The 27,416-nt window shown below is 47.4% G+C and overlaps 1 protein-coding gene across 1 annotated transcript; it reads left to right on the forward strand.

Moving 5' to 3' along the window:
• On the forward strand, window positions 1-27,403 carry KRI1 (KRI1 homolog). The gene is made up of 19 exons (XM_077262025.1): window positions 1-367; window positions 4,189-4,265; window positions 4,892-4,997; window positions 8,917-9,007; window positions 9,084-9,138; window positions 9,476-9,525; window positions 9,988-10,081; window positions 10,393-10,470; window positions 11,700-11,833; window positions 12,209-12,335; window positions 12,526-12,621; window positions 15,754-15,924; window positions 16,084-16,159; window positions 16,875-16,975; window positions 17,077-17,227; window positions 18,187-18,317; window positions 18,523-18,587; window positions 18,907-19,002; window positions 26,805-27,403. The coding sequence occupies exons 1-19, from the start codon at window positions 292-294 to the stop codon at window positions 27,385-27,387; spliced, it is 2,358 nt and encodes a 785-aa protein (XP_077118140.1). The 5' UTR covers window positions 1-291; the 3' UTR covers window positions 27,388-27,403.
• Window positions 27,404-27,416: the final 13 nt, after the last annotated feature.

A 27,416-nucleotide genomic window follows, 5' to 3' on the forward strand; every position in this document is an offset into this window, starting at 1 on the left:
GACTATTATATGGTGGATTCATGGGAGAAGCAGGTGAGAAATCCTCTCCACAGAGCAGGGACATACTCCACTGAAAGCTGCAGTACAGGAAATATAACAGGAAAAATTAACAGCAACAGCGTTCTGGCCCTTTAAAATAACACCCCGCCCTCCACGGAGATGATTGGCTGGTACAACTTGGAACGCAAAAAGCCCAATCTTGGATTTGCTATCCTCGCCGATGAAACGCATGACGCAACGAGTGGGCGTGTCCTGTGAGGTAACGTGGTTCCTGGGGTCGCGGACAGCAGCATGGCCGAACTGAAGATCAACCGCAAGTTCGCCGAGCGCTATGACCGCTACCGGGAGAAGGAGGAGCTGCAGCGGCGTAAGTGTCCGCGCCCCGGGGGCCGTGTGATGGGCCTTACCGGAAATGGCTTTCCTGTGCCTTAAAGGGCAACACTACAGCCCCCTGCTGTGGGAGAGGCGGGACTACAACTCCCTGCGTGGAATAGAGTGGCTGGCACTTGTAGTTCTCACTTTCCAGTATACCATATATCGCTCAGAGATGTGCTGTGACTAGTAGTTCATCGCGGTATGAGAGTCTCATCAGCCTGTGCCAGTCACAGATTAACTGACCAATGAGTGATAGCTACAAGTACCCCCAGGAAAGGGGGCCCCTCATCAGAGCAGCGTGCATTGGTCCCAGGTGCCCCCCCTACATGGCAGCGTGCATTGGTCCCAGGTGCCCCTCATCAGAGCAGCGTGCATTGGTCCCAGGTGCCCCCCTACACGGCAGCGTGCATCGGTCCCAGGTGCCCCCCCTACACGGCAGCGTGCATCGGTCCCAGGTGCCCCCCTACACGGCAGCGTGCATTGGTCCCAGGTGCCCCCCCCTACACGGCAGCGTGCATCGGTCCCAGGTGCCCCCCTACACGGCAGCGTGCATTGGTCCCAGGTGCCCCCCCCTACACGGCAGCGTGCATTGATCCCAGGTGCCCCCCTACACGGCAGCGTGCATCGGTCCCAGGTGCCCCCCCTACATGGCAGCGTGCATTGGTCCCAGGTGCCCCCCTACATGGCAGCGTGCATTGGTCCCAGGTGCCCCCCTACATGGCAGCGTGCATTGGTCCCAGGTGCCCCCCCTACATGGCAGCGTGCATTGGTCCCAGGTGCCCCCCTACATGGCAGCGTGCATTGGTCCCAGGTGCCCCCCCTACATGGCAGCGTGCATTGGTCCCAGGTGCCCCCCTACATGGCAGCGTGCATTGGTCCCAGGTGCCCCCCCTACATGGCAGCGTGCATTGGTCCCAGGTGCCCCCCTACATGGCAGCGTGCATTGGTCCCAGGTGCCCCCCCTACATGGCAGCGTGCATTGGTCCCAGGTGCCCCCCCTACACGGCAGCGTGCATTGGTCCCAGGTGCCCCCCTACACGGCAGCGTGCATTGGTCCCAGGTGCCCCCCTACATGGCAGCGTGCATTGGTCCCAGGTGCCCCCCCCCCTACACGGCAGCGTGCATTGGTCCCAGGTGCCCCCCCCTACACGGCAGCGTGCATTGGTCCCAGGTGCCCCCCCCTACACGGCAGCGTGCATTGGTCCCAGGTGCCCCCCTACACAGCAGCGTGCATTGGTCCCAGGTGCCCCCCCCTACACGGCAGCGTGCATTGATCCCAGGTGCCCCCCTACACGGCAGCGTGCATTGGTCCCAGGTGCCCCCCTACATGGCAGCGTGCATTGGTCCCAGGTGCCCCCCCCCCTACACGGCAGCGTGCATTGGTCCCAGGTGCCCCCCCCTACACGGCAGCGTGCATTGGTCCCAGGTGCCCCCCCTACACGGCAGCGTGCATTGGTCCCAGGTGCCCCCCTACACGGCAGCGTGCATTGGTCCCAGGTGCCCCCCTACATGGCAGCGTGCATTGGTCCCAGGTGCCCCCCTACATGGCAGCTGCATTGGTCCCAGGTGCCCCCCCCTACACGGCAGCGTGCATTGGTCCCAGGTGCCCCCCCTACACGGCAGCGTGCATTGGTCCCAGGTGCCCCCCCTACATGGCACCGTGCATTGGTCCCAGGTGCCCCCCCCTACACGGCAGCGTGCAATGGTCCTAGGTCCCCCCTACACGGCAGCGTGCATTGGTCCCAGATGCCCCCCCACACAGCAGCGTGCATTGGTCCCAGGTGCCCCCCTACACGGCAGCGTGCATCGGTCCCAGGTGCCCCCCTACACAGCAATGTGCATCGGTCCTAGGTCCCCCCTACTCAGCAGCGTGCATTGGTCCCAGGTGACCCCCCCCCCCCTACACGGCAGCGCGCATTGGTCCCAGGTGCCCCCCTACACGGCAGCGTGCATTGGTCCCAGGTGCCCCCCTACATGGCAGCGTGCATCGGTCCTAGGTCCCCCCTACTCAGCAGCGTGCATTGGTCCTAGGTCCCCCCTACATGGCAGCGTGCATTGGTCCCAGGTGACACACCCCCCCCCCTACACGGCAGCGCGCATCGGTCCCAGGTGCCCCCCTACACAGCAACGTGCATCGGTCCTAGGTCCCCCCTACTCAGCAGCGTGCATTGGTCCTAGGTCCCCCCTACATGGCAGCGTGCATTGGTCCCAGGTGACACACCCCCCCCCCCTACACGGCAGCGCGCATTGGTCCCAGGTGCCCCCCTACACGGCAGCGTGCATTGGTCCTAGGTGCCCCCCTACATGGCAGCGTGCATCAGTCCCAGGTGCCCCCCTACACAGCAGCGTGCATTGGTCCCAGGTGCCCCCCCTACACGGCAGTGTGCATCGGTCCCAGGTGCCCCCCCTACACGGCAGCGTGCATCGGTCCCAGGTGCCCCCCCTACACGGCAGCGTGCATTGGTCCCAGGTGCCCCCCTACACAGCAGCGTGCATTTGTCCCAGGTGCCCCCCCTACAAGGCAGCGTGTATCGGTCCCAGGTGCCCCCCCTACACGGCAGCGTGCATCGGTCCCAGGTGCCCCCCCTACACGGCAGCGTGCATCGGTCCCAGGTGCCCGCCCCTACACAGCAGCGTGCATCGGTCCCAGGTGCCCCCCCTACACGACAGCGTGCACTGGTCCCAGGTGCCCCCCTACACGGCAGCGTGCATCGGTCCCAGGTGCCCCCCCTACACGGCAGCGTGCATCGGTCCCAGGTGCCCCCCCTACACGGCAGTGTGCATTGGTCCCAGGTGCCCCCCCCCCCACACGGCAGCGTGCATTGGTCCCAGGTGCCCCCCCCCCCTACACGGCAGCGTGCATTGGTCCCAGGTGCCCCCCTACACGGCAGCGTGCATTGGTCCCAGGTGCCCCCCTACACGGCAGCGTGCATTGGTCCCAGATGCCCCCCCACACAGCAGCGTGCATTAGTCCCAGGTGCCCCCCTACACGGCAGCGTGCATCGGTCCCAGGTGCCCCCCTACACAGCAATGTGCATCGGTCCTAGGTCCCCCCTACTCAGCAGCGTGCATTGGTCCCAGGTGACCCCCCTACACGGCAGCGCGCATTGGTCCCAGGTGCCCCCCTACACGGCAGCGTGCATTGGTCCTAGGTGCCCCCCTACATGGCAGCGTGCATTGGTCCTAGGTGCCCCCCTACACGGCAGCGTGCATCGGTCCCAGGTGCCCCCCTCTACAGCAACGTGCATCGGTCCTAGGTCCCCCCTACTCAGCAGCGTGCATTGGTCCTAGGTCCCCCCTACATGGCAGCGTGCATTGGTCCCAGGTGACCCCCCCCCCTACACGGCAGCGCGCATTGGTCCCAGGTGCCCCCCTACACGGCAGCATGCATTGGTCCCAGGTGCCCCCCTACACGGCAGCGTGCATCGGTCCCAGGTGCCCCCCTACACAGCAACGTGCATCGGTCCTAGGTCCCCCCTACTCAGCAGCGTGCATTGGTCCTAGGTCCCCCCTACATGGCAGCGTGCATTGGTCCCAGGTGACCCCCCCCCCCTACACGGCAGCGCGCATCGGTCCCAGGTGCCCCCTACACAGCAGCGTGCATCGGTCCCAGGTCCCCCCTACACGGCAGCGTGCATTGGTCCCAGGTGCCCCCTAGACGGCAGCGTGCATTGGTCCCAGATGCCCCCCCACAACACTGCCCACTGTTCTCAGCCCCCCACCCAGTGACGTAGCGTGAAGCCTGTAGGCCCCAATGTAAAATCTCCAGCTATCGGGGGTCTTTAATGCTGATGGTCTTTTTCTCTCGTGCAGTGAAGGACCGATACGGGGACAGACAAGCAGACGGCAGCGGGTCCTCGAGCTCCGGGTCGGACAGTGACGATGACCTGGTGGGTTCTGCCCCCGATGTGGCGGTGATGGGGCAGCTGTTATGTAGTCATGTTATTTATTACCAGCTGGAATCCGTCAGTAACAGGATAGCTGCTGATGGCTGATCTGTTATTATTATTAGATCCGTCAATGGCCACATGCTGATGGTTTCCTCCACTAATATGGGAACTGTTGGGTTAATTTGCTGCAGCTTTTTTTTTATCCTTATATTTTATGTGCTCACTAATGGGCTCAGGCTTCATCAATAAATGGACCCCCAAAGTGCTGGTCAGGGGTCAGTAGAGACAAACCCCGCCTCCATGACTCCTAGACACTTCCTGCAGTGTAGACTTGGTGGCTGGACAAGACGAGGGCCCTTATGGCTGCCCCCGCTAAGGGTCTACCAGTAGGGGGTCCTCAGGCTGCTCCCCCCCACATGTTGGGACCCCCATAGACATTCATGATGTCGGCGAGCAGCTTCTCGGCTCCCGTGGATCTGGTATTTCACCAGCCTGAGAGATCGTTCCCCGGGATCAGCGGCATCACAGTGTCGCTCCTCTCCAGCTGCGCTCCGCTCACACGCCCTGACGCACGGCCTCGTGTTATCTGTGGGAGACGGTGATGTGTCCTCTCCTCCGTCCTGCAGGCGATCGACCCCCAACTGGACAAAGACTTTTATCGCACCCTGTCCCTTCTCAAAAAGAAAGATCCCATCATCTACAAGGAGGACGCGACCTTCTACACAGACGCCGGTAAGAGCACAGGCCCGAGTGCTGAGAGACGGCTGTAAGAAACGTATGTACACGGGGAGCGCAGCTCTGGAGTATAATGCAGGTAGTAACTCAGGATCAGTAATGTAATGTATGTACACAGTGACTGCACCAACAGAATAGTGAGTGCAGCTCTGGAGTATAATACAGGATGTAACTCAGGATCAGTAATGTAATGTATGTACACAGTGACTGCACCAGCAGAATAGTGAGTGCAGCTCTGGAGTATAATACAGCATGTAACTCAGGATCAGTAATGTAATGTATGTACACAGTGACTGTACCAGTAGAATAGTGAGTGCAGCTCTGGAGTATAATACAGGATGTAACTCAGGATCAGTAATGTAATGTATGTACACAGTGACTGTACCAGTAGAATAGTGAGTGCAGCTCTGGAGTATAATACAGGATGTAACTCAGGATCAGTAATGTAATGTATGTACACAGTGACTGTACCAGTAGAATAGTGAGTGCAGCTCTGGAGTATAATACAGGATGTAACTCAGGATCAGTAATGTAATGTATGTATACAGTGACTGCACCAGCAGAATAGTGAGTGCAGCTCTGGAGTATAATACAGGATGTAACTCAGGATCAGTAATGTAATGTATGTACACAGTGACTGCACCAGCAGAATAGTGAGTGCAGCTCTGGAGTATAATACAGCATGTAACTCAGGATCAGTAATGTAATGTATGTACACAGTGACTGTACCAGTAGAATAGTGAGTGCAGCTCTGGAGTATAATACAGGATGTAACTCAGGATCAGTAATGTAATGTATGTACACAGTGACTGCACCAGCAGAATAGTGAGTGCAGCTCTGGGGTATAATACAGGATGTAACTCAGGATCAGTAATGTAATGTATGTACACAGTGACTGCACAAGCAGAATAGTGAGTGCAGCTCTGGAGTATAATACAGGATGTAACTCAGGATCAGTAATGTAATGTATGTACACAGTGACTACACCAGCAGAATAGTGAGTGCAGCTCTGGAGTGTAATACAGGAGGTAACTCAGGAACAGTAATGTATGTACACAGTGACTGCACAAGCAGAATAGTGAGTGCAGCTCTGGAGTATAATACAGGATGTAACTCAGGAACAGTAATGTAATGTATGTACACAGTGACTGCACCAGCAGAATAGTGAGCACCGCTCTGGGGTATAATACAGCATGTAACTCAGGATCAGCAGAATAGTGAGTGCAGCTCTGGAGTATAATACAGGATGTAACTCAGGATCAGTAATGTAATGTATGTACACAATGACTGCACCAGCAGAATAGTGAGTGCAGCTCTGGGGTATAATACAGGATGTAACTCAGGATCAGCAGAATAGTGAGTGCAGCTCTGGAGGATAATACAGGATGTAACTCAGGATCAGTAATGTAATGTATGTACACAGTGACTGCACAAGCAGAATAGTGAGTGCAGCTCTGGGGTATAATACAGGAGGTAACACAGGATCAGCAGAATAGTGAGTGCAGCTCTGGAGGATAATACAGGATGTAACTCAGGATCAGTAATGTAATGTATGTACACAGTGACTGCACAAGCAGAATAGTGAGTGCAGCTCTGGAGTATAATACAGGATGTAACTCAGGAACAGTAATGTAATGTATGTACACAGTGACTGCACCAGCAGAATAGTGAGCACAGCTCTGGGGTATAATACAGCATGTAACTCAGGATCAGCAGAATAGTGAGTGCAGCTCTGGAGTATAATACAGGATGTAACTCAGGATCAGTAATGTAATGTATGTACACAATGACTGCACCAGCAGAATAGTGAGTGCAGCTCTGGGGTATAATACAGGATGTAACTCAGGATCAGCAGAATAGTGAGTGCAGCTCTGGAGTATAATACAGGAGGTAACACAGGATCAGCAGAATAGTGAGTGCAGCTCTGGAGTATAATACAGGAGGTAACTCAGGATCAGCAGAATAGTGAGTGCAGCTCTGGAGTATAATACAGGAGGTAACTCAGGATCGGCAGAATAGTGAGTGCAGCTCTGGAGTATAATACAGGAGGTAACTCAGGATCGGCAGAATAGTGAGTGCAGCTCTGGAGTATAATACAGGAGGTAACTCAGGATCGGCAGAATAGTGAGTGCAGCTCTGGAGTATAATACAGGAGGTAACTCAGGATCGGCAGAATAGTGAGTGCAGCTCTGGAGTATAATACAGGAGGTAACTCAGGATCAGCAGAATAGTGAGTGCAGCTCTGGAGTATAATACAGGAGGTAACTCAGGATCGGCAGAATAGTGAGTGCAGCTCTGGAGTATAATACAGGAGGTAACTCAGGATCGGCAGAATAGTGAGTGCAGCTCTGGGGTATAATACAGGATGTAACTCAGGATCAGTAATGTAATGTATGTACACAGTGACTGCAGCAGCAGAATAGTGAGTGCAGCTCTGGAGGATAATACAGGATGTAACTCAGGATCAGTAATGTAATGTATGTACACAGTGACTGCACCAGCAGAAGAGTGAGTACAGCTCTGGTGTATAATACAGGATGTAGCTCAGGATCAGTAATGTAATGCATGCGCACAGTGACTGCACCAGCAGAATAGTGAGTGCAGCTCTGGAGGATAATACAGGATGTAACTCAGGATCAGTAATGTAATGTATGTACACAGTGACTGCACCAGCAGAATAGTGAGTGCAGCTCTGGAGTATAATACAGGATGTAACTCAGGATCAGTAATGTAATGTATGTACACAGTGACTGCACCAGCAGAATAGTGAGCACCGCTCTGGGGTATAATACAGCATGTAACTCAGGATCAGCAGAATAGTGAGTGCAGCTCTGGAGTATAATACAGGATGTAACTCAGGATCAGTAATGTAATGTATGTACACAATGACTGCACCAGCAGAATAGTGAGTGCAGCTCTGGGGTATAATACAGGATGTAACTCAGGATCAGCAGAATAGTGAGTGCAGCTCTGGAGGATAATACAGGATGTAACTCAGGATCAGTAATGTAATGTATGTACACAGTGACTGCACCAGCAGAAGAGTGAGTACAGCTCTGGTGTATAATACAGGATGTAGCTCAGGATCAGTAATGTAATGCATGCGCACAGTGACTGCACCAGCAGAATAGTGAGTGCAGCTCTGGAGGATAATACAGGATGTAACTAAGGATCAGTAATGTAATGTATGTACACAGTGACTGCACCAGCAGAATAGTGAGTGCAGCTCTGGAGTATAATACAGGATGTAACTCAGGATCAGTAATGTAATGTATGTACACAGTGACTGCGCCAGCAGAATAGTGAGTGCAGCTCTGGAGTATAATACAGGATGTAACTCAGGATCAGTAATGTAATGTATGTACACAGTGACTGCACCAGCAGAATAGTGAGTGCAGCTCTGGGGTATAATACAGGAGGTAACTCAGGATCAGTAATGTAATGTATGTACACAGTGACTGCACCAGCAGAATAGTGAGTACAGCTCTGGAGTATAATACAGGATGTAACTCAGGATCAGTAATGCAATGTATGTACACAGTGACTGCACCAGCAGAATAGTGAGTGCAGCTCTGGGGTATAATACAGGGTGTAACTCAGGACCAGTAATGTAATGTATGTACACAGTGACTGCACCAGCAGAATACTGAGTGCAGCTCTGGAGTATAATACAGAATGTAACTCAGGATCAGTAATATGTACACAGTGACTTCACCAGCAGAATAGTGAGTGCAGCTCTGGAGTATAATACAGGATGTAACTCAGGATCAGTAATGTAATGTATGTACACCGTGACTGCAGCAGCAGAATAGTGAGTGCAGCTCTGGAGTATAATACAGGTTGTCCTGTACATGTTGGTCTTCTCTTGCCCTTATATTTCCCATCAGTGACCTGTGGATGATTTTTGGTGTTTCAGATCCTTCTTCCCATAACCTCAGTAAAACTTCCAAGGAGAAGCCCATGTACCTGAAGGACTATGAAAGAAAAGTCATCCTGGAGAAGGAGGGGTGAGGAGGTCACACATGCTCGTCCTCCTGACACTGTCGGAGGCTTCTTGTGGTTACTCGTCTTCTTTTCTTGCAGTAAATACGAGGATGATGAAAGCTCAGGAGAAGACGACACATTCATGCAGGATCAGGTAACGTTGTGCCTGAAGTCGCCATAGGTGTACCTCTACTGGAGGTCCCAGGTATTGGGCAGATGTGCAGGGTGCCCGCTCTCCTGGGCACAGCTGCCTCAGTCTTCTGGCTTCACTCACTGGATTGATCGTAGAAAATTAGAACATGCATAAGATGGCGCCACCCCTGTCCACAGGTTGGGCCTGGTACTGCAGCTCAGCCACACTCACCGCAGCCTGTGGGTACCTGGTGATGTTCTTTAGAGGAAACCAGACATGTTCTCTAATTCTGGAAACCCCATAAACAATAAGAACATTTTCATCTATTTTTGATCTAATCTAAATTTCTGCTTTTTAGAGAGCGCGATCCCCAACATACATGGAGGAACAGAGACAGATCCGAGAGAGGTGAGCAGTCGTAATACAGAAGGGAGGAGCTGTGTGACATGGAGTCTGCTCCTCCCACCACAGGGTGTCAGGAAGGAGGAGCTAGGTGACATGGAGCCTGCCCCTCCCACTACAGGGTGTCAGGAGGGAGGAGCTGTGTGACATGGGGTCTGCTCCTTCCACCACAGGGTGTCAGGAGGGAGGAGCTATGTGACATGGGTCTGCCCCTCCCACCACAGAGTGTCAGGAGGGAGGAGCTGTGTGACATGGGGTCTGCTCCTCCCATCACAGGGTGACAGGAAGGAGGAGCTAGGTGACATTGAGTTTGCTCCTCCCATCACAGGGTGACAGGAAGGAGGAGCTAGGTGACATTGAGTTTGCTCCTCCCACCACAGGGTGACACGAGGGAGGAGCTATGTAACATGGAGTTTGCTCCTCCCACCACAGGGTGACATTCATAACTCTCTTTTTCTGACTCTTCAGTTTCCGTCAGTTTGTTGAGGACAGTGACAATGATGAAGAGGATGAGGCTGCAGCAACTCTGCTAACAAAACGCTCCAAAACCAAGAAAGAACAGGTGAGTGTGATCTGTGGCGCGCGTCGGTGCTGTGATGAGCCATGTTCCGCAGGCCGCAGGGAGAATCGGGACGTTTCATTACTAGAACTCGTTTCTTTGCAGTGCTCCTTTTGTCCACTAGAGGGCAGTAGAATTACCTTTCTATGGATGTATCTGTAGCTTTCTCCTACCTCTGGCTCAAATGATGCCTAAGGCATTCTGGGCATTGTAGTTCTGCAGTATTTTTAGTGCCACAGGTTAGAAGCTACCATGGACTGAGGTGTTGTTTTTTTTTTTTTTTTTACGTAACATTTTTCATGATCGTCTTGCAGGAGCAGGAGGATGAAGAATACATCGCTTGGCTCAGAGGACAAAAAGATATTGAAAACTTAGATGATGTGAAGGAAATGGTGAGTGATTAATGTGCCTGGGCCGCACGTAAAACCACGCGGTTAGTGGAACAGTCTACTTAGTATTACATGAGTTATATCCCTGTAGGTTCTACAGATCATTTCATATCGAGTTACTCCATAGCCACAGATTGAGGTGTAAGGCCCTGGAGGGGCGTCAGGCTGCGCTCTGTACAGCTGCCCGCGTGCCACATGAATGGCGCAAGCTCCGGTTTACTGCGCTGCGGCTAGAGGTGGAGATAGTGGCCATATTTCATCCACCGAAAACAGCATCCTGAAGGAGATTTAGTGACCACCAAGGAATACACGGGGCTAGAAAGGTTGTCAGTTGTCACCTGGTACATAAATTGTATAATTTCAGAGATTCTGTACGATCCATATTTAATCAGAAACCTACAAAAATCACCAGAGACCTAACACCATACATAATAACCATTGAAATTCGCTTGGCAAACTAGACTTTTGCCTTTAAGCTATTGCTATCTGTTATCAGCCATTTGAGGACATGTTATAAGTTTAAAAGCTGCCCATTTTATTTTATATTCTTCCCATTGCTCTCTTGTGTATTCACATATTTTGTTTTTCAAGATCTGCCATACGGTTCCAGAGATATGAGCCTTTTTATCTAGTGTTTGTTTCACAGGATCCTCTGGGGCGGGTCTTTGGACTATTTTGCATAATTACTCTGTAGGCCACACCTCTGCAGTAAAGTGTATTAAAAGTACAACTAAATTAAAAGGATCATATCTCTTGAACCGTACGGTGGATTTTGAAAAAACAAAAACCGGGAAACTCGGGAGAGCGGCGGTAACAAATTAAGAGCAAAATGTGGCCACTTATGACCTTCAGATATAACACTTGAAACATGACTATATAGCTCTGGTAGGAAATTTTCTCCTATGAGCAATGCTGATGCGCTTGGCTGTATATGGAGAGAGCTGGCACATGTGGCCATCCCGCTGGTCGGACCCCTGCTGTAAAGAGAGATCAGGGGACCCACATACTGGAGATTAATGTCTATCAGACATATCCTATGGATGTGGTATAAATATCTCTTCTGAGCCAACTGCAAGGCTGGGTAACGACTCCTCTCAGAGCTATGATATTGGCAGTGACTTCTTATGATTTTAGTTGGTAGCCATATTAACCATGATACTGTGTGGAGGGAGATGGGGGGCGAAGGAGGACGAGACACTGATCCGTCTTTTATTTATTTATTTTTTGTATAGGATCATCTAAAGGAATATTGGAGTAATCCTACTCTGGATGAAGGGGAGAAATTCCTGAGAGATTATATCCTGAACAAGGAGTATAAGGACGAAGAGTCTGAGAAGGCGGAAGATGACGACGACGATGAGGAATGGTGAGATGTGTTATACGGAAATAGAGAAAAAGTTTGAGGCTTGGAAAATGGTGACACAAAACTTAGATTCTTTTTTTAACCATATATATATAGCTGTGTGTATGTATGGATGCATCCATCCATCCATCCATCCACACACACACACACACACACACACACACACACACACACACACACACACACACACACACACACACACATTATATATATACGCATGCGCACGCACATACATACACACACACACGCACACATCACCAGCAATCTGATTGGTGTGATGGAGGATACGCCCCATAATTATTATTACTATTATTAATAAAGTTCAGGTGTCTATAGGGAAATAATAAGTGGTGATTGTGCCCCTATCTCTCCCTGCAGCCCCCCAGCTTTGGAGGAGGCGTTGCACATCTCGGACTCTGAGGACGAGGGTGAACTTTTCCTAAAGAAACAGGAAGATTTTGAGAGAAAATACAACTTCAGATTTGAGGAACCCGATTCTGATTTGGTAAGTTATTGGGGAGCGTTCAGGGATGGGATTGTGGGATCCGTGTATCCTCCGCATGGAGAGAGATCCAGGATACGGAGACGGGGATGTCACTGATTGGAAATCAGGAACCGGAAAGTGTGATCACGTTACAGTCATTGCCTGATCTATATTCCTGTATAACCGACTGAGTTATGTATTGTGTGTTCAGATTAAGACTTTCCCCAGAACTATCGCACAATCAGTAAGAAGGAAAGATGATCGGAGGAAGAGGAAACGGGAAGAGATAAAGGAGAGAAAGAAGAAGGTGAGCACCTTATGTACAACAATATAACTACTATAATACTGCCCCTATGTACAAGAATATAACTACTATAATACTGCCCCTATGTACAAGAATATAACTACTATAATACTGCTCCTATGTACAGGAATATAACTACTATAATACTGTCGCTATGTACAAGAATATAACTACTATAATACTGCTCCTATGTACAAGAATATAACTACTATAATACTGCCCCTATGTATAAGAATATAACTACTATAATACTGCCCCCTATGTACAAGAATATAACTACTATAATACTGCCCCCATGTACAAGAATATAACTACTATAATACTGCCACATGTACAAGAATATAACTACTATAATACTGCTCCTATGTACAAGAATATAACTACTATAATACTGCTCCTATGTACAAGAATATAACTACTATAATACTGCCCCCTATGTACAAGAATATAACTACTATAATACTGCCCCCATGTACAAGAATATAACTACTATAATACTGCCACATGTACAAGAATATAACTACTATAATACTGCTCCTATGTACAAGAATATAACTACTATAATACTGCCCCCTATGTACAAGACTATAACTACTATAATACTGCCTCCTATGTACAAGAATATAACTACTATAATACTTCCCCTATGTACAAGAATATAACTACTATAATACTGCTCCTATGTACAAGAATATAACTACTATAATACTGCCCCCATGTACAAGAATATAACTACTATAATACTGTCCCCTATGTACATGAATATAACTACTATAATACTGCTCCTATGTACAAGAATATAACTACTATAATACTGTCCCCTATGTACATGAATATAACTACTATAATACTGCCCCTATGTACAAGAATATAACTACTATAATACTGCCCTCTATGTACAAGAATATAACTACTATAATACTGCCCCTATGTACAAGAATATAACTACTATAATACTGCTCCTATGTACAAGAATATAACTACTATAATACTGCTCCTATGTACAAGAATATAATTACTGTAATACTGCTCCTATGTACAAGAATATAACTACTATAATACTGCTCCTATGCACAAGAATATAACTACTATAATACTGCCCCTATGTACAAGAATATAACTACTATAATACTGCCCCCTATGTACAGAATATAACTACTATAATACTGCTCCTATCTACAAGAATATAACTACTATAATACTGCTCCTATGTACAAGAATATAACTACTATAATACTGTCCCCTATGTACATGAATATAACTACTATAATACTGCCCCTATGTACAAGAATATAACTACTATAATACTGCCCTCTATGTACAAGAATATAACTACTATAATACTGCCCCTATGTACAAGAATAGAACTACTATAATACTGCTCCTATGTACAAGAATATAACTACTATAATACTGCCCCCTATGTACAAGAATATAACTACTATAATACTGCTCCTATGTACAAGAATATAACTACTATAATACTGCCCGTATGTACAAGAATATAACTACTATAATACTGCTCCTATATACAAGAATATAACTACTATAATACTGCTCCCTATGTACAGGAATATAACTACTATAATACTGCTCCCTATGTACAGGAATATAACTACTATAATACTGCTCCCTATGTACAGGAATATAACTACTATAATACGGCCCCCTATGTACAGGAATATAACTACTATAATACTGCTCCTATGTACAAGAATATAACTACTATAATACTGCTCCTATGTACAAGAATATAACTACTATAATACTGCTCCTATGTACAAGAATATAACTACTATAACACTGCTCCTATGTACAAGAATATAACTACTATAATACTGCTCCTATGTACAAGAATATAACTACTATAATACTGCTCCTATGTACAAGAATATAACTACTATAATACTGCTCCTATGTACAAGAATATAACTACTATAACACTGCTCCTATGTACAAGAATATAACTACTATAATACTGCTCCTATGTACAAGAATATAACTACTATAATATTGCTTCTATGTACAAGAATATAACTACTATAATACTGCCCCCATGTACAAGAATATAACTACTATAATACTGCTCCTATGTACAAGAATATAACTACTATAATACTGCCCCCTATATACAAGAATATAACTACTATAATACTGCTCCTATGCACAAGAATATAACTACTATAATACTGCCCCTATGTACAAGAATATAACTACTATAATACTGCCCCCTATGTACAGAATATAACTACTATAATACTGCTCCTATCTACAAGAATATAACTACTATAATACTGCTCCTATGTACAAGAATATAACTACTATAATACTGTCCCCTATGTACATGAATATAACTACTATAATACTGCTCCTATGTACAAGAATATAACTACTATAATACTGCCCCCTATATACAAGAATATAACTACTATAATACTGCTCCCTATGTACAGGAATATAACTACTATAATACTGCTCCCTATGTACAGGAATATAACTACTATAATACGGCCCCTTATGTACAGGAATATAACTACTATAATACTGCTCCTATGTACAAGAATATAACTACTATAATACTGCTCCTATGTACAAGAATATAACTACTATAATACTGCTCCTATGTACAAGACTATAACTACTATAATACTGCTCCCTATGTACAGGAATATAACTACTATAATACTGCCCCTATGTACAAGAATATAACTACTATAATACTGCCGCTATGTACAAGAATATAACTACTATACTACTGCCTCCTATGTACAAGAATATAACTACTATAATACTGCTCCCTATGTACAGGAATATAACTACTATAATACTGCTCCCTATGTACAGGAATATAACTACTATAATACGGCCCCCTATGTACAGGAATATAACTACTATAATACTGCTCCTATGTACAAGAATATAACTACTATAACACTGCTCCTATGTACAAGAATATAACTACTATAATACTGCTCCTATGTACAAGAATATAACTACTATAATACTGCTCCTATGTACAAGAATATAACTACTATAATACTGTCTTCTTGAATAGGAATATAATTCATCTAATTTATAGGAAGATAAATGTGGAATTTTCTTCTATAGTTCTATGATGATCCGTTGTAATTTCAGGAAAAAGAGAAAATACAAGAAGAGCTGAAGCAGCTGAAAAATTTGAAGCGTAAAGAGTTACAGGGGAAGCTGCAGAAGTTGCGCGAGTTGTCTGGGGATCAGCATTTCGGAGTGACTGAGGAGGATTTGATGGATGACTTCGACCCAGCAAAGCATGATGAGATTATGCAGGTATGTTCTGCACGGACATTAGTCAGTCCTCAAACCAAATCTGTGTGTGCCACCTACCTGCTTAGATACTCGGTGGAGAGGCTGGGGGTGGGTGTTGGATCTAAGGCTCCTCTTGGCACAGCTGCTGTTGACTGATCTTTGAGCACTTCTTCTTGGCAGAAATGTTTTGGCGATGATTACTATGGCGTAGAGGAATCTGAGAAACCGCAGTTTGAGGATGAAGATGAACTGGAAGGTGAATATTTTCTACTAAAGATCTCTGGTCTGAACATTTTAAGTAGTATATTTAGTTGCTTAAGGGATTTATTACACTGCATTATTCTAGTGATCCTGAGTTACCTCCTGTAATTATACCCCAGAGCTGCACTCACTATTCTGCTGGTGCAGTCACTGTGTACATACATTACATTACTGATCCTGAGTTACATCCTGTATTATACCCCAGAGCTGCACTCACTATTCTGCTGGTGCAGTCACTGTGTACATACATTACATTACTGATCCTGAGTTACATCCTGTATTATACCCCAGAGCTGCACTCACTATTTTGCGGGGTGCAGTCACTGTGTACATACATTACATTACTGATCCTGAGTTACATCCTGTATTATACTCCAGAGCTGCACTCACTATTCTGCTGGTGCAGTCACTGTGTACATACATTACATTACTGATCCTGAGTTACATCCTGTATTATACTCCAGAGCTGCACTCACTATTCTGCTGGTGCAGTCACTGTGCACATACATTACATTACTGATCCTGAGTTACATCCTGTATTATACCCCAGAGCTGCACTCACTATTCTGCTGGTGCAGTCACTGTGTACACACATTACATTACTGATCCTGAGTTACATCCTGTATTATACTCCAGAGCTGCACTCACTATTCTGCTGGTGATTCTGTACGCCCGTTGGCCTCTATATTCTCATCTTCTCTTCCCCACAGAGGACTGGAATTGGGATAAGTGGACCGGAGCAGAAGAACAAGAGGCTGATGAGGATATTGAGGACATCTCTGCACCTCACTGTGATGACCCAGACTTTGTGGTAAAACCTCTATTACCATCCTATTGGGCTGATGAGGCGGATTCTGGAAAATCCCACATGGTCTCTGCCATCAAGGTCTCACTCCAGATCTCTGCTTTCAGATGGATGCAGAATACGACCCTCAGGCCGCTCCTGGCCCGTCTCGTAAAGAAAGGAAAAAGATGAGACTTGAGCAGGAGAAGAATGTAAAGAAGAGGAAGAAATCAAAGTTTGCAGAAGCCGTGAGCAGACAGAAGCCGCTCTTCAACCCAGGTGGGTGCTAAAGTCCATGTGCAGTGTTTTGTTCTCTGTTATCAGCTGGGGGTCAGTCTGACCAGCATTTAACCCGTGCTCATTGGCGTGCCCATGACATGATCGTGGGGCGCTATGTGTTGCCATGATGGCCAAGGATCTGCTGAAGACCTCCTTGTCAGGACGGTTCTCCTGATAAAGCAATTGCAATTTTTGTTAAAGTTTTTTCCACAAATGTATTCCAGTCTTTTATTCATTTCTAAGTACATACAATTAATTCATTTATTGATTTATTTATTTATTTTGGGGGGGAGGGATGTATTTTGTAACATTTTAGTGTACCACTTTTTACTCTAAAAAGTCGCAAATAAAAAAATGGCTATTTGTCTCAAAAAAACATTAATCCAACCTCACTAACCTGGGTTTTTTTATTTTTTGCTCCCCTTGTTCGCAGAGCCATAACTTTATTTTTCGGTCAATATAGCCATGTGAGGGCTTGTTTTTTACGGGACAATTCTTACTTTTGATTTTATCATGTAATGTACTGGAAAACAGAGAAAAAAATCCAAGTGCTGTGAAATTGCAAATGTGGGCTCAGCACCGGAGCCTAGATCAAAGGGGGAGGGACATGACCTATGACGTACCTATAAGTCGTGAAGGGGTTAATAAATACCATAGGACAAGAAAAAAAAATTTGGTGACTTTGGCTCCTACTCTTAGACCCTGCTGGTCTCCTCTTCTAGAGGTAAACGTCAGATGCTGCCGACAATGATTGGTTGCAGTGGTCACATTCTGTACGAAGCAGAAGAAAGAAATTGGAGGCAGATTCTTTGTTTGGCTGCAGCGGTCACATTCCGTCTAATCAGTGGCCACTTATTGGCGTACGTTCCCTACCAAGACACTGGTGGGAGACATCAAGGTGGACCCCCCCATTAGACTGACTCTGTGCTGACTTACTCCCATTTTTGTATCCTTCACAGATGATAAAAGCTTCCAGCAGTACGTGGAGGAGTATTACAAGTTAGATTACGAGGATATAGTGGACGATCTTCCTTGCAGATTCAAGTACCGGCAGGTGGTGGCCTGTGACTTTGGACTCACGACGGAGGAGGTGAGGAGGTGGTGCCGCTTGGGGGGTAGAGGTTCCTCTCGGGGGTAGAGGCCCCGGTTCCTCTCGGGGGGTAGAGGTTCCTCTCGGGGGTAGAGGCCCCGGTTCCTCTCGGGGGGTAGAGGTCCCGGTTCCCCTCGGGCGTAGAGGTCCCTGTTCCTCTGTACATACATGTGTAACGGTCCCTGACGGAAGTTTGTTCTTGCAGATTTTGGGAGCAGATGACAGCGATTTGAACAGGTGGTGTTCCCTAAGGAAAACCTGCATGTACCGGTGAGTCCAGGACCAGAGGACACAAGTCCGGCCTCTGGGGAACATTTGCTGCAAATGTCCATAGTAGGACAGGAAAGTTACTTTGGGATAGTTTTTCCCCCAAAACTATAAACTGTAAGCGTTTTTCCACTTCTTCTACCACCATGACCCCTTGCTTGCTGTTGGTATATTGAAATGTTTAATCGATTGCAAACCCCCTATCAATTGTAGGTCCCACTACTAGTCAGATGACTTGACCATAAATGGACAGTAGTGGAATAATTTTCTGAAGTGGCCGATGTCACATCTTCGTAATAAAGAAATGAAATCTGTCTTCCAGATCTGATAAGGAGGATATTTCCGATCAAAGTATCTACGGGCTGAAGGGGCAAAACGCCTGGAAGAAGCAGCAGATCCTAAAGTCTCTGTCGCACAGGTGAGCGCATCGTATTCTTGCTAACCAGTCCCTTCTCATTTACTGTGCCCAGACCCTCGGCTTAAAGGGGATCTCCACATTAGACAGTCCGTAATTGTTAGAAGGGTCCTACTGACAATAAGCCAACCACTATGTGACCTCTAGGGATCAAATGTGCCCAGGATGTAACAGCACCTATCTAGGGGGACGTGTACGAGCTGATCCGGACCCACACAAGGCAGGTGCCGGCTGAGCTGCACAGCCAGCATCTGCCTCCACCACCAGCCGCGTCCGTCCTGAAGTCAATTGCCCCCTTAAAACGCAATACCTGGGTGCCGATGGGTCATTATGGCAGCCGGGGGGCCTGATCATGATCGCAATATATAGAACAAGTCAGAAAACTGACTAAATGGACGAAAAAAAATAAAGTTTAAAGTTATTAAACACATTCCATATTGCAGCGTCTAATAGTCCAAGCTATCAAAATATATAAAATTAATTTGTACGGTTAAGAACAAAATCCTGGCAAAGTTAAGTATTTTCATTCATTGCATCCCCACGTCCCGCCTCAAAATACATCGTACCCTAAAATGTAGAAAGAAAACTGCTCCAGTTACAGAAAAAAAAAAAAATACATTTACAGGAGAGAACATAGGGACCAAATTATAATTTTTTAAAAAATTTTTTAAACCCCTGAGATATTAAATTATATTAAAATAAATGATATCATTTTGGTAATTGTACCGACCTCTGGAAAAATCACTTTACTGCACGGCGACATGTTGTAAAAATAAAGCCCCCAAAAAGTTGAAGAAAAATGAATTTTTTTTTTCCTCCCATTTTTCAGTACATTACACAGTAAAAGAAATGTCATTCAAAACTACAACTCTTCCTGCAAAATGATAAACCGCCATAAGGCTGTATGAACGGGGAGAATAGCTGTAGGAGGAAACAAATGGGCAAAAATGAAAATTGACTGTCATTAGAGGCTTATTTTTTTTTTTTTCCCTGCACTGCCCCCACAGGAGAAACTAAGAATTACAGTGTGTAATCAAATCAATGTCTGTGTTGCACAAGATGGGTGATTGGGTGCGAGAGGCGCTCTTTGTAACTGCTTTCCATTCCGGTTCAAGAATTGAGAATTTGGAATATAGGACCTCCCCATATTTAAAGGGAAACTATCAGTAGGATCTACCCTCCTAAGCCATACATATGGGCATGTAGGTCCATAAGAAGCTGAATAAAATGATACCCTGATATATGTGATCCAATATCTTATTCCAGAGAAATCAAGGCTTTTCTTAATATGTAAATGAGCTGTTAAGACCTATGGGCGGGGCATAGATCTCCCAGAGAATCTGCCTCCAGAGCTTATTATTTTTAATACAGGTTCCCTTAAGGTCTAATAAGTTTGCTTAAAGGGAAGCTATCCCTAAAATAGGGATTTTTGTGTACTCACCGTAAAATCCTTTTCTCCGAGCCATTCATTGGGGGACACAGACCATGGGGTGTATGCTGCTGCCACCAGGAGGCTGACACTAAGTATTACAAAGAAAGTTAGCTCCTCCCCTGCAGTATACACCCCTCTGCTGGCTCCCAGCTAACCAGTTCGGTGCAAAAGCAGTAGGAGATCAATAACAACATATAAGCGTATAGCATGTCACATTATATATGAGAGTATAACATATCAAATGATAAAAACAAATACAACTAATAATAGGGAGGGAGCTGTGTCCCCCAATGAATGGCTCGGAGAAAAGGATTTTACGGTGAGTACACAAAAATCCCTATTTCTCCTTTGCCTCATTGGGGGACACAGACCATGGGACGTCCCAAAGCAGTCCCTGGGTGGGGACAACATCAGATCAGGCCGTGTAACCGCTACTTACAAGTGCGCCAAGGCAACCTGCAAAGTCCGCCTGCCCAGACTCACATCTGTGGAAGTGTGTGAATTATAGTGCTTCAAGAATGCATGCGGACTGGAGGAATTCGCAAGCTTGCAGTCGTGCTTGCCGACGCCTGGTGCCTAGAGCCCTGAGACAGGGAGATAGGCTGACATCTAGCACGGAAGGACTCCTGGATGGTGAAAAGAATCCACCAGGCTAACGTGGCCGATGAACACGGCTAAACCCTTCCTGTGACCGTCGGGAAGCCTACTTACCATCGAGAAGCCCAAGCAAAGTGTCCAACCTTCGGAAGGACGCCGTCCTCGATACGTACCCACTTGGAGCACTCACTTCTTCCAGATTATGGAGAACCCATTCCGTTGTGTGGACTGGAGCCGAAAGAGATGAGAGGACGATGCCCCTGCAACAGTGGGAATACAAAACCACCTTGGCAACGAGAGAAGGGGATGGCTTGAGGGCAACGATGCATTGATGGTAATAAGGAAAAAAGACTGAAAGGAACAGAGTGGCAAGCTCTGAAGACTCATCAGGATGACAAGAACGCAGAGAAAAAAGGGGAGTGACGTTCCCTGATAGTAAAGTCTTTCTGGATCGAAAAAGGAGTCTACTGTAAGATCCCCAGGACCATTAAGGTCCCCCAGATCTAACGGTACGCGGTAGGGAAGAACTACAGGTGAAGGCTCCCTGCGAGAAGGTCCATATTTCCAGTTTTGACGAAATAAGACGGAGAAATACTTGTACCGCAAGCGAGAAAACCTGACATGGTCAGTGCGGGTCTCCCGGGATCACTGGGGGCCTTTTCTGCTTCCAAAAAGATCCCAAGACGTAGTGGAAGAGGAGTTATGGAAATTGGTACCGTGGAAGAAACGGAGCATGCACTGCGATGGACTTGGATCTTGAAGCCAAACCATGAACTGGAGTACATAGGCGTTCAGCTTGGACGCCATCCGACCTACATCTGGAGTACTCCAGTGAAGGCAGATGTGAAGGAAGACTTCCGAGTGAAGTTCCCGCTCACTTGAGGAGAAAACCCTGACGGCTGAATATGTCAGCCGCCCAGTGTTCTACTCCAGGGACATGTACTGTTGAGATCACCGAATGATAGATCTCGGCCCATCAGAGAGTGCGAGGTACCTCGGCCATGGCGCTTGACTGTGGGTACCTGCGAGATGATTGACGTATGGCACAGCCGTGGCATTATCCAAATTGAAGACGGATGGTTGACCCGCCTAAGGGCAGTGGACCTGCTGTAGGATTAGCCGTACTGTTCGGATCCCCAGAGAAATGATCGGGAGAAGAAGACGGGCATTGGTATCCCTAATAACCATTGGACCAGAAGAAGGCTCTGGATGAGGAAGGAGCTTAGAGACTACCTTTTGAAAGCCTGATTGACTTGCTGAAAACGAGCGGAGCAAAAGAAAACTACTTCCGTTTTCGTCTTATTGCTCAGAACCCTCCTAGCTAATTGAATGAACCGAGGGAATGAGTGATCAAGTGCACAAGCTCCGTGTTGAAGGGCCACGACCTTGACTCGAGAGAGAGAATTACCATCCTTGTGCAGGACCATCGTCAAAGAGGATCTGCTGGGCTGGGAATGAGGAAAAAACTTGTCTAAGTTTAGCTGCTAGCCCAAGTGAGAGGGTATTGCAAGTGATATAGACGACTTAGCGTAGTCCTTGTAGAGCGGCTAGAAAGTCGACCGAGTAGGGCAGGACGACCATGTTTCTAGGGTGCAAGAAGCACATGACAACTGCTATGATTGTTGCGACCACTGTGGTGCGGTAGCCAGGCTGAAGGGTGAGGTTGTGACTTGAAAATGCTGTTCGCGAATGGAAAGGAGAAGAGATAATTGTAGAGGGGAAAAAAGTAGGCATGTGAGGGTAAGAAAACCGAATGTCGATGGATGCCAGAAAACTCCACTTTTTTTTTTTTTTTTTTGTTGAAGTAATGGCTGAGCGGAGGAACTGCATCTGAAAAAGGAGGGCCTTGTCAAAGGTTGTTAGAAGTTTGAGGTCCAGGAATGATCATACTTTTCATTTTCTCCTTCGTGAAACCAAGATCTCTTAGATCTAGACTGTCCAGGACAATGCTTCTACTGCTGGATGGGTCTGTAGAAAAAATACGATCCCTTGTTAGTCTCCCGCTCAGAAGATTTGATTTGAATTGAAGTAGATAAGGTCTCTGACCAGGAGACTATTGGTCAAGCAACATCATGTGGCGCTAAAGAAGGGTAGAGCGCTGAACCTGAAGCCACAAGACGGAACGAACCAGATTTGCTATCCGACCGTCTGTGGTTTTTTAATTGATGATACATCAGGCAGGGATACTGGTAGGTATACCACAAGAAATTCCACCCGGTTAGACTGCCAAGTGGCAGAATGCGGGGCTGCAACCAGCAGGCCTCTTGCCATCTTCGTGCAGAGTAGAAAATTAGGAACCTTCGATCCACCATTCTGTTAACAGGGACGTGGAGAGGAATCGTCCGCTTTCTTGCATCATCCCCTAAATTGATACAAAGGGGGGTACTCGGACGCCAAAGATGTGTGCCTCTGTACATCCCCAGAGTTGAGGTCCCCGGGTGGACAGGGCAGGTTGTTTGGCATTAGGCCTGGATGCAGAAGAGGATACATGGAGGCGACACTGCATGTGTTCGTCTGTTGAAGATGTGGGGGGAATCGGTGCCCTTAAAAGGACCCGTCGCCCATAAAAATCAGACCAGGTATGGCAACCTACTTAGCGGCTTCTGTCCAGTGAATTGCTCGTCGATTTGTTGATGGTATAAATAGGAGAGTCCCTCCTTTTCTGAAGCTCTTGCAATCCAAGGCAATATGCGATCCATATTCAGCGTTGTTCTCAACAAATCATGGGGGAGAGATTAGGAAATGAAAAACTTCCGTTTTGCAGACGCCTGTACGTTTTTCTAGAATACTTGTGGCCCCTGCTAGCTGACGGCTCCCATGTAGGAGAGGGACCATGTATCTCGGTCCTGCGAGCACTCCGAGCCACAGAGGGTTCACAGAGGGATTCAATCTCTTGGTCTGAGAAAACCATGGGTTGCGGTTAGGGGATGAGTGGCGAAGGCTCCAGAGCTCAGTTAGGGTGACCAGCTTCGGATTGATGATGTGCCCTTAAGACCAGTAAATACTGGTCATGCGCCTTTAAGACTAGGGAATACTGGTCGTGCATCTTTAAGACCAGGGTATACTGGTCTTGTGCCTTTAGGAGGAGGGCATGCTGGTCATGTGCCTTTAAGAACCAGGACATACTTGTCATATGCTTTGAAGACCAGGGCATACTGGTTATGTGTCTTTAAGTCCAGGGCATATTGAACACGTGCCTTTAAGACCAGGGCATACTGGTCATGTGCCTTTAAGTCCAGGGCATATTGGTCACGTGCCTTTAAGACCAGGGCATACTGGTCATGTTCCTTTAAGACCAGGGCATACTGGTCATGTGCCTTTAAAAACCAGGTCGTACTGGTCATGTGCCTTTAAGACCAGGGCCTACTGGTCATGTGCCTTTAAGACCAGGACCTACTGGTCATGTGCCTTTAAGACCAGGTAATACTGGACATGTGCCCTTAAGACCAAGTAGTACTGGTCATGCGTCTTTAAGACCAGGGAATACTGGTTACGTGTTGTTAAGACCAGGAATACTGGTCATGTGCCTTTAAGACCAGGGCCTACTGGTCATGTGCCTTTAAGACCAGGACCTACTGGTCATGTGCCTTTAAGACCAGGTAATACTGGACATGTGCCCTTAAGACCAAGTAGTACTGGTCATGCGTCTTTAAGACCAGGGAATACTGGTTACGTGTTGTTAAGACCAGGAATACTGGTCATGTGCCTTTAAGACCAGGGAATACTGGTCACGTGCCTTTAAGACCAGGAATACTGGTCATGTGCCTTTAAGACCAGGGCATACTGGCCATGTGCGTAAGACCAGGGTATGCTGGCCATGCGCCTTTAAGACCAGGGAAAACTGGTCACGTGCCTTTAAGACCAGACAATACTAGACATGCGCCTTTAAGACCAGACAATACTGGACATGCTCCTTTAAGACCAGACAATACTGGACATGCGCCTTTAAGACCAGACAATACTGGACCTGCGCCTTTAAGAACAGACAATACTGGACATGCGCCTTTAAAACCAGACAATACTACATGTGCCTTTAAGAAGGGAGAATACTTGCGCGTTTAATGCCTTGATGTAGAGTGGTTGTGCCCCCTTAATGCTAAAAATCGTTGCCCCAGTGTGAGCCGGCCGGGTGGACCAAGATGGCCACTGTGAGCTGCAGAGTAGATAAAATCTCGCAGAGAGCGAGAAGCGCCAACTCGGGGGGCGGAGCGACGGACACGATGCTGAATAGGCCCAAGCCGGGGCCTAAATTTCTGTAGCAGGCGGGCGACACCAGCGGGGCGTTTCAGGAGACTTCCGGGATGCGGCCTACACATCGGCCGAAGCCAGGGGCTAAATTTTTGTAGCCGGCCAGAGCGTTACCTCAGAGAGGTGGGCCACAGGAAAGTGGCTAAGGCTGCCTGCGCCTTTATGGATATCCCTCTGAAGATGGATCCACTCACCATCGTTGCGCGTCCCGGCATGGAGCCGCCGCGGATGTGGGTTTCAGCGCTGTTCTGTGCAGCGTGGACGGTGTAGGGATAAACCTCAATCCATCATCCGTTTGTTAGGGAGGAGGAGAGGAACCGTCCGCCTCCTTGTACCATCCGCTCTTAATAGTGGTGGTGCAGTGGGGGCTGCTCGGACGCCACACTGGATTGTGCCTCTGTACAGCCGAGGGTAAAACCTGGTGGTCAGGGCTGATGTCCGGCAATAGGCCTGGCTGCAGAAGAGGATACTGGAGGTGACACTCCAGTGCTCGTCTGATAAGGGAGGGGGGAGATCGGTCCCATGAAGGGGCCCGTCGCCCCTAGAATCAGCTCAGGCAGTGGCTTCCCACGTCGCAGGAGAGGATACGGAGAGGTGAAACTCCCGTGCTCGCCTGTTGTTGGTTCGGGGGAGATCGGAACATGAAAGAATCCGTCGCCCCCTTCGTCCGGTAAAAGTAAAAAGATTCTTTGGGTCTGAATAGCAGACCAGTCCGTGTGCCTCCTACGGACACTAAGCAAGAACTGGTTAGCTGGGAGCCAGCAGAGGGGTGTATACTGCAGGGGAGGAGCTGGGAGCCAGCAGAGGGGTGTATACTGCAGGGGAGGAGCTGGGAGCCAGCAGAGGGGTGTATACTGCAGGGGAGGAGCTAACTTTCTTTGTAATACTTAGTGTCAGCCTCCTGGTGGCAGCAGCATACACCCATGGTCTGTGTCCCCCAATGAGGCGAAGGAGAAAAAAAAAATTACCTACTGTTTAAATCAAGTTTGCGTCTTAAAAGTATTTTTTTAATAATTGGCAATATATTTAATATCACAATATGAATTAAGATTAAAAAAAATAATTTTGCAATTCGCACTGGCCACTGGGTCTTTTTTACTCTACTTCCTGTTTCAGGAAATAACACGTGTACATTAGTCACAATGGCTAAAGTACACGTGTTATTTCCTGAAACAGGATGTTGAGTCTAAAAAAAAAAAAAAGTACTTTACTATTGAGGCATCTAATGAGCATGTGAAGAGAGAATGAGATGAACTGTGACATCTATTGTGAGTGGTGGTTCCTGTGTTACCCGTTCTTGTAATCTTGCCTCTGCTGATTAGAAAAACTGCTGTAAACTCTTTGAAAGGGCAAAACCGAGTCTAAATAAGGCCTTGTGGCCAGAGTAAAAATTGCAAGATTTTTTTTAACATATGAAATACATTTCCCCCCCAAAATTTTTAAATACTACATATAACACACACAAAAAATAATTTAAACCAAAGGTAGTTTTATGGTGTCCCTTTTAATATCCTTCTCTTCTCCACAGTAATGATGACGATTCCGAATCTCCAACCACCTCCAAATCTAAGGTGGGAAAGAAACGACGAGAAAGATTAAAGACTCAAGCCGAGGAAAATAACCAGGACCCGGAGTCCACGGCTGTTTTGTCACCAACGGCGGAAACTGGTCCTCACAATATTCACCCACCACCCAAGGAGGCGGCAACCATCGAGGAGAAACTATCAGCCGACACTCCACAGTCAGAGAAGGGCAAGGAGAAACTAGCAGCCGACACTCCACAGTCAGAGAAGGGCAAGGAGAAACTAGCAGCCGACACTCCACAGTCAAAGGGTAAGAACAAGGTGACTCTGCCCAAACAGAGGAGGGACTCTGCAGTGATCTCCACGACCGCAGAGGCCGGTGCAAGTGGCTCAGCCAAGAGGAAGAAGCAGAAAAGGAAGGGTGGCTGTCTGCTGAGCAATAGGCTGCGTCTGGGAGGGCGAGAGTTCAGCGGGCAGCGGCTGCTGGCGTACGGTCTCAACCCCAAGAAGCTGAAGTACAAACAGCTGGACCTGGAGAGGAGGAAACAGAAGAAGCAGCAGCAGAAGAAGAGTGGAAAGCCGGAGTAACCACACGTCCAACAGACCACAAAAAGGAC

This window comes from Ranitomeya variabilis, chromosome 5 (assembly GCF_051348905.1).
Source record: "Ranitomeya variabilis isolate aRanVar5 chromosome 5, aRanVar5.hap1, whole genome shotgun sequence".
Classification (NCBI taxonomy): domain Eukaryota; kingdom Metazoa; phylum Chordata; class Amphibia; order Anura; family Dendrobatidae; genus Ranitomeya; species Ranitomeya variabilis.